This window comes from Folsomia candida, unplaced genomic scaffold, assembly GCF_002217175.1.
Source record: "Folsomia candida strain VU population unplaced genomic scaffold, ASM221717v1 Fcan01_Sc010, whole genome shotgun sequence".
Classification (NCBI taxonomy): Eukaryota; Metazoa; Arthropoda; class Collembola; order Entomobryomorpha; family Isotomidae; genus Folsomia; species Folsomia candida.
This window is the reverse complement of record NW_019091202.1, coordinates 424423-432452: the sequence shown is the minus strand read 5'-3', so window position 1 is coordinate 432452 and position 8030 is coordinate 424423. Positions and strand designations below refer to the sequence as shown.

The 8030-nt window shown below is 36.2% G+C and overlaps 1 protein-coding gene across 1 annotated transcript; it reads left to right on the top strand.

The window, feature by feature from the left end:
• The first annotated feature begins 721 nt into the window (after positions 1 to 721).
• LOC110854755 lies at positions 722 to 7402 on the top strand. Its single transcript, XM_035855357.1, has 5 exons — positions 722 to 754; positions 980 to 1075; positions 5485 to 5592; positions 6071 to 6310; positions 6783 to 7402. Exons 4-5 carry the CDS (start codon positions 6208 to 6210, stop codon positions 7091 to 7093), a joined length of 414 nt encoding a protein of 137 aa, XP_035711250.1. The 5' UTR covers positions 722 to 754; positions 980 to 1075; positions 5485 to 5592; positions 6071 to 6207; the 3' UTR covers positions 7094 to 7402.
• The last annotated feature ends 628 nt before the right edge of the window (positions 7403 to 8030 follow it).

Genomic DNA, 8030 nt, shown 5'->3' with positions numbered 1-8030 from the left:
ATGAACGGCCCCATCCGTCTAATCGATAGATCGCCTTTCTCCAGCCGTTTTTTGCCCACATGTTGCTTTCTCCTAGTTTTATCATCTGTACTGTGGAGTAAATAGTTACTACAAATCCTTAAAATGTAATTTATTACGAATAAATGTTAAAGATTGTTAAAGAATGTTAAAGATTCGTTTATTATTAGTCTAATCAAGTACCGAATCTAGAACCAAGTTACATATAAATTATTATGCCTATTACCGGATACGTGATTGGCTTCCTGCTCGTGGTGGTAAATTATACGGGAATACATTGTTCGGTGAGTTGGTCAAATATTTAAATTGTGAATTTTAATTAACCCTCCGGCCAAAATATTGACAAATCGGGGCAAACATTCATACTTATTTGCATAAATATTTGGCTTCATAATCATTTTGATACATAATTATCACCGTTTGGTAATGTCTCTTTATTATATTGCACTGTAGAACGTATTATAAAATATGAAATATTGTAGTATTTATGTACAAATATGTATGTGACTCTATCAGAATTTTGGTTGCACGCATCGCCTTTATTTTGCGTCTTTTTACGTAAGTAAATAAATATGTGAGCTCTCTAATTAAAAAAATATTTTATGTATGTATATAGTCATATTTCTTCATGCTGTCCATCCTCAGTTTCCTTATTGGGTTGAAAGGGACACAGATAAATGACAAATGGACAAATGATGAAAATACGGAGACAAAATTACCCAACAAATTAAACACGGTAATTTTTAACTAAGGGGCCGTCCATAAATTACATAAGTAACGCACAAATCGCGATTTTCTAGACCCCCTACCTCTTTTGGACGTGTAACATAGGCACAATATCATTGGAGCCTTAGACCCCCCCCCCTCTCGCGTTACGTAATTTATGAGCGGCCCCTCTAAATAAGTACACTACTTAATAAATAGCCTATTTATTAACTCATTACTGTATGTATTTGATCAGGGGACCAATTTCCTCATTTCTTTCACCTCAGCAATTATGACTACGTTGATTTTGGTGCTTTGGATCTACCTCAACCGGCAGTTGAGGGAATTGAAGGTCTGTCTAGAATTATGTAGTATTTATACTCTATAAATACAAGCCGGTAATAATGTATTACCAGGCTATGAACATTGTTGGAAATCTGATATAAAATCTGGTTATCGAAAGTTTGTGAAAGTGAAAGAAATTTATAAAATGCAACTTTACGCAAACCTCGTAAATGTATATACCAAAAATTTATTTTGATGTTGTTTCCATAAATTTCTTTGATTTCTCTTGGCGAGGATGAATTAATTTACGATTGCGAACTTCTTTCGCGAAAAAACATGTGCATTTGCTAGGCGTGTATGTAAATTAGCACAAAAAATGTCATGTTTTTTGGCAGCAGAGATGAAATGAATGATACGGTGTTATAGTATTTCGCATCGATGCCACCGAATTTAATTTAAAAAATTGCAAAATGAACTGCGGTTGCATGGATCACCTTACCATAGCTATTTTTGAATTATATGCAACCACCCCCCCTTAAAAAATGGGGATAAAAAATTGGAAAAAATGAGAAAGCTAATGTACACTCCGTAAAAAAAGAATTAGACCTCAAGTTGTATTTGACATTTTAATTCCCCCATAAATACAAACATTTTGATGCAGAAAAAGTTTCAAAATTCGAAAATTGGCGGTTTTTCGACCAACATATAAATCGTTAAAAAAGTGACCTTAGCGGTCATTTCTAGTCTGACAACCTGATGCCAGATTTTTCTCCTTGAGAAGAGCTACATTTTCAGCTTTTGTTGGCCGAGTAGAAATGACCGGAACAATGAGTTTTTTGGGGTCAAAGTTTCTGAGGGAGGGGCTTATTTTGCAAGAGCCGTAACATACATACATACATAGTATGGCTGCTTGTGAAATACTACCCATAAAAATAATGATAAAGAATAAAGTTATTAAAGTAGCCTCAAATCGATCTAATTGTTAAAATTAAGCTTTTCTGAATTTATAATGGTGATATTCACTCGAAAATTTACGCTATAGGGCTTATCTTCAGACTTATCAATTTTTCAGATAAGCAAATTTAGTTTATCCAAATCGCCCCAAATTTAAAACTTAAGCTTTTCTGAATTTATAATGGTGATTAAGCACTGACCGTCTGAAATTGATGCAGTGGAGGAAGCGTTGTTAATTTACTCCTGTTTTCATACGTATGTACCTGTTAAGAATATCATTAATTAAATATTACTTAAATAGTTAATTAATTAAATATACATCTAGTCATTAAGTCATTCATTCACAATTCATTCGAGTTAAAAATTAGAAAAAGTAATCTGGAATTGATGCGGCCTAATTTCCTCTTGTTTATATGTATATATATACCTGTTGAAGAATATCATTAATTAAATATTATACTTGAAGTGAGTTAGTTATGTGCTGTGCGAATGGAGCTAGACTCACGAGAAACCCTAGTCTCAGCACAAGGTACTTCAGGAGGCTAGGTTTAACCTCCACCCGCACAGTACATAACTCGTTCACTTTATGTATAGTCAAATAATTAATTAATTAGCCATTCAATCATTCAATATTCATTTAACTTAAAAATGGGAAAAATATTCATATATTCAAAATTTAAAAATTAATACTTACTCATTATTCATTACTAGCGTATAAGCCCGTCTCCCGCCGGGCGAGAGATGATTAGATTATCAAAATTTCACCAGTTAAATATTTTGTAGATATTTATTTAATAAAACAATTTGACGCCAACGGAAGTGAAAGAAATTTGCAGGGAAAGTTAAAGTGGAAAATTAAATGTCACCCACTTGGTTCTGTAATCTTTGCCAGCCAAGTCTGCCAGTGGCACCGCCATTGTCAATGACAGGTTGTCTGGCACTCTGCCATATCTACCAGCCAAGTCTGCCAGTGGCACTGCCATTGCCAATGGCAGTTTGTCTGGCACCCACTTCGCTCTGCCATATCTACCAGCCAAGTCTGCCAGTGGCACTGCCATTGCCAATGGCAGTTTGTCTGGCACCCTTCTTGGCTCAGTCATTTCCGCCAGTCCAAACTGCCATACGCACTGCCATTGCCAGTGGCAGTTTGTCTGGCATCAAATTTGGCTCAGTCATCTCTGCCAGGTGGGTCTGCTAGTGCCAGTGTGTTTGGGAGACCTGACTTAGCTCACTCATCTCTGTCATTGCCATTGGCAGTGTATATGGCAGATTTGGCTTGGCTCAGTTATCTCTGCCAGGCCAGTCTGCCATGGGCACTGCCTTTGCCACTGGCAGTAATAGTGGCAGTCTAACTGGGTGATACGCGTCTACCAACCAAGACTGCCACTGGCAACGGCATGCAAGAAGAAAACCGCCCAGATTAATTAGCAATGGCAACAACGCCCGATTACCCCCATTAGGCCGTAACACCTCGATAACCACCATCAGCGAGCAAAGCCTCGATAATCCCACCAGGCCGCCACACCCAGATAACCACCATTAGGCAGCAAAGGCTCGATAACCCCACCAGGCAGCCACTGCCAGATAACCACCATCAGGCAACAAAGACCCGATAACCTCCAACAGGCAAGAAAGACCCGATAACCACCATCAGGCCACAACACTCCGATAACCACCCTCAAGGAACAAAGACCCGATAACCCCACCAGGCCGCCACACCCCGATAACCACCATCAGGCCGCCACAACTCGATAACCACCATCAGGCAGCAAAGCCTTGATAACCAACATTCATGTTTGAAATTAAAGTTTTTGAATTTTCGCGCCATTCGAAACTTGACTTTCACTACTTTCACTTCCGTCACGGACAAACTTCCGTCACAGACAGATTTACTTTCACTTCCGTTGCAAACAGATATTGCCTCTTATAATATAGATTATTAAATGTCTCTCTAATTCGCCTTTATTACATGGACGTTGGCTGAGACGGTACATAAATTACGTAATGCAAAAATCGCGATTTTCTAGACCCCCACCCTTTGAACATGTGTATCATAGGCATGGTAGCCTCAGACCCCCCTCCCCCGCCCCTCTCGAGTTACGTAATTAATGAACGCCCCATTTAGCATAGGATGAAAATGTCGATGATAACATTAAATGAGTTACCAAAAATGCAAGCAAGATAGGGGAGATCCATAAATTATGTCACGCAAAAAAGCCCTTTTTTAAGACCCCCCCTCCCCTGTTGTCACGCCTTTGTCACGCTCGTTGTGACCCCTCCCCCCTCTTGTCACGTCACGCCTGAAAATCTGAATTTTTCCGATAACAAGAATTTCAAATAAGTTGTAAAAAAAACCACTAAATTTTTCAGTTTTCTTGTGTTATCGCTACACATTTTTTAATTGTTAACATTTTTGAATCATGCAGTTGTCTCCAATCCCTTCACAGTTTTGAAACTATGAAAAATAAGGTTCTTTCGAACGAATTTTTAAATTGTGCAAATTTTTTCCGATTTAGTAATGTTTCTTTTAAATTGTTGCATGCACTTTTGCAAAATTATGACGATTTTTTGAACTTATGCAAACTTTATGGCATCATGAATTTTTAATTTTCTTTAAACTTACAAACAATTGGGTATTTTGAAAATTATTTGAAGGTTTAAACAAAATTTAGAAACTCGGCTGAAAATCTCAAAATCTAAAACTTGGTTGAAATTTTGGATTTTTTGGATCAAAGGTTTCATATATTGGGATGGACATATATTTCTAAGTATAAATAATTGCGAAACTAGTTTGGTCCTAGTCGAAGAATTAAAATGAGTTAAAGTTTGCATTAAGTCAGACCTGGGAAACGTGATGTCACGGACCGGCCGAACCCCCCCTCCCCATATGTCACACTTTGTCACGGAAGCTTGCAACCCCTCCCCCCCATCTTCAGCGTGACATAATTTATGGACCACCCCATATACCAAATTCAAAATAATTTTGGCTTGATAGAGAGTAAAGTTTAATCGAATTTAGTGTACACACTTATCTTAATGTAAAGTTCAGAGAACATTCATATTTCAAAAGGGTAACATTATTTTTTTTTCATTTTCATACGAATGAATGACACGAGAAAATATTGTCAGGGAAAAGCGAGAACATTTCTTTGAGAGCGAACGCAATGTTTAGGTTAGGCATATGGGGTTATGGGGTAACAGGGTTATGTTTACATTTTGCTCATGTGTTGGAAAAGATTTTTACCATCTCCTCGAAAATATTGAATATAGTTATTTAATTATTTAACTACCCATTTCCAACAGCAGACTAGGTATAATTAATTATATTTAACTAATCATGTCTGTTACTAAACGTGAAATGGAAAAACTTCTCCATCGTGTCGCTAGGTTGGAAGAATTCGTGACAAAAATTGCGAAACATTTCGCACAGCTTGGCAATTTTGGTGATTTAATTTTTGACTAACTTTTTTAAATATAAGAATTATCATGGGTTCAAATTAACAATGATTTTATTTTTATCAGATCTCGGCAATTCTGATGATGATGACGAAGGATCCTCTGAGGCGGACTACTTGCCACAAAAAATCGCTGGAGAAAGACAGCAAAAATTAAAAAATGCAAAGCGAAAACGTAATATTTACAATATATAAATGTTTTTTCTAAATTAACGTAGTACTTGAAGATTTATCGTCAAAATCAGCATGTTTTTAATGATTTCTTGGCTTCGGGAATTTGTTTTAAATTTCCGGATGACAAATTTGTGCAGCAAGTTGCGTTAATTTTTGTTTTAATATGCACTTTTTAATATGCAGATTTTGAAAGTAAGCCATCTCAAGTTTAGGGAGTCTTGGGAAAAATTAAGGCTTATCGAAATTGGCTTACAAACTGACCAGCATTCTATTAATCAACTCATTGAGTACAAATTCGACGTCCAGAATTTTAAAATAAATTTCCAGAGGGGAGAAATGATTAAAACTGTGTTGATTTTGACCATTTTAGTGATGAGTCGTCGAATCTTATGTTCAAATTATTAAACAATGCATACATTTCTCAACATAAATTAGTAAAACAAAATACACATTTCTGATTTACAAAAATTTTAAAATAGGAAAACTCCTCGACAAGACATCTTCTCCAACTTTCTCCCACAACGTTTCCTCACAAGACGACGACCAGCATGAGAATCACGACCCAATTTACATCGCGGACCAGGAATCCTTGGAAATTGGACCTCACTCCGTTAAAATGGAACAGGAGGATTCTGAAGAAGAAGTAGAAATTTATCCGTATTCTTCCGACTTTGTTATAATCCCATCCGACGAGAATAACGGTCTTCAGCCGGAAGTTGGTAAGTGCGCTTATCGTTCTTTTAATTGTTGCTCAAGAATCCAAAAAATCAAGATTTTTTTCCACCAAGGTAGAGAAATGGCCACGTAACAAGGCAACTTATTTGTACCCAAAATTCATAAAAATATCATGCAACATATCATTTCCCAGGAAGAATTTTTCCATAAAATCAAATGCTTAAACAATTTTGATGGAAAATTGGTCTAAACTAAAAATAGAAGCTCGCTATTCCGATTCGAAATAATGGGAAGTCCGTGACAAAAAAAGTTTTTTTTACAATGCCAAACAAAGTGCGAAAAAATGTGGCATTTATTTCGCCAAATTTTACTTTAAAAACATTGTCGTAAAAATTCCTCAGAATAGGTGTTTTTTTTACTCCAAATGGGAATTTATTTTTTTGTGAATTTTTTTCGAAATATGGATTTCGCCAAACTGTCCAGCTTCCACGTTAATCTATTCTTAACTTATTCCAGGAGAACGCCTGACTTCATTACAGACAACCCACGCGCTGATCCGCCCGCCCCCTCCACAACAAAACCACCCACAACCTCATCTTCGTAAGACTGGAAAAGGAGCTAAAGCCCGAGACCCTGTGTGGGCATATTTTCAAAATGTCAACGAGACCACCCGCACCTGGAAGTGTAAACTGTGTGGAAAGGAATTTAAACACGCGAAACCTGACCGTCTCAGAGGCCACATACAAAATAAATGCGTCAAAAAAGGAAGAGGGAAACAATACGGAAATTCTTCTGACGGAGAAGAAACTCCGATCCAACACTCTTAAAAAATGCACTCTGAATTCTAAATTAAATTCGTATATGTACCCTACTTAATATGGAATTCAGAGTGCATTTACTTTGAATGAAAAGGATAGCATTATTTTTAAGAGTGAATGTATGAATTATTTATTCCCCTGTTTATTTACAACTGAATCTTGTTTTGGTGTTAGCCGTTATTCTGAAATAAAAGTGTGTGTTAAAGAAAAAATACTTCAATATTTTTAGAAGTGCGGGTCGGTATTCGGTATAATTAATTCAATTCTTATTAAAACAAGAATTTCAAACAGGAATGGAATAAAAGTTCAATATGAGAAGCTTTTTCAAATTCTAAAATTCATTTCAATAGATATTTGTACCGACTGGATTTGAATTTTATTATGCAATGTTCAAGCATCTTGATAATTAAAGTTATCGGCAAATCCACCCCCAAAAATAGGTACATACGTACGCAGAAGTCCACGCTTATAGATATTGGTAAATAATTTCCCAAATTGAGTAAATTTAAGGAAATAGATATACCAAAATCTTGATAGGATTCCTAGCGGATCAATATTTAGCCAACTGGGTAGATTGAATTACATTCTCTAACAAGAGAAACTAATGAGATTTAGAATTCAGGGTGCCAATATATGTAAAAATATAAAAATTAGTGTAAGATTTTCTGAAGTTAATTTGAGGCATTTTCTTGCTAAATCACTTTTCGTGAAGTTGAATAAGTACCTTAATAAGGCAACGTTGAATATAGTGAGGAATGCATACTAGAGGTGAGCTGGATATCCATTTTTTTGGATAATGCATGGCCCGATCCAATCCAACTGGATTTGAATGGATTGGATCTAAAAATTTTTGGGCCAAATGGATTTGGATCTGAAAAATTTTGGCTGAATTGGATTTGGATGGATTCGATCTCATATTTTTGGGTGAAATGGATTTGGATGAATT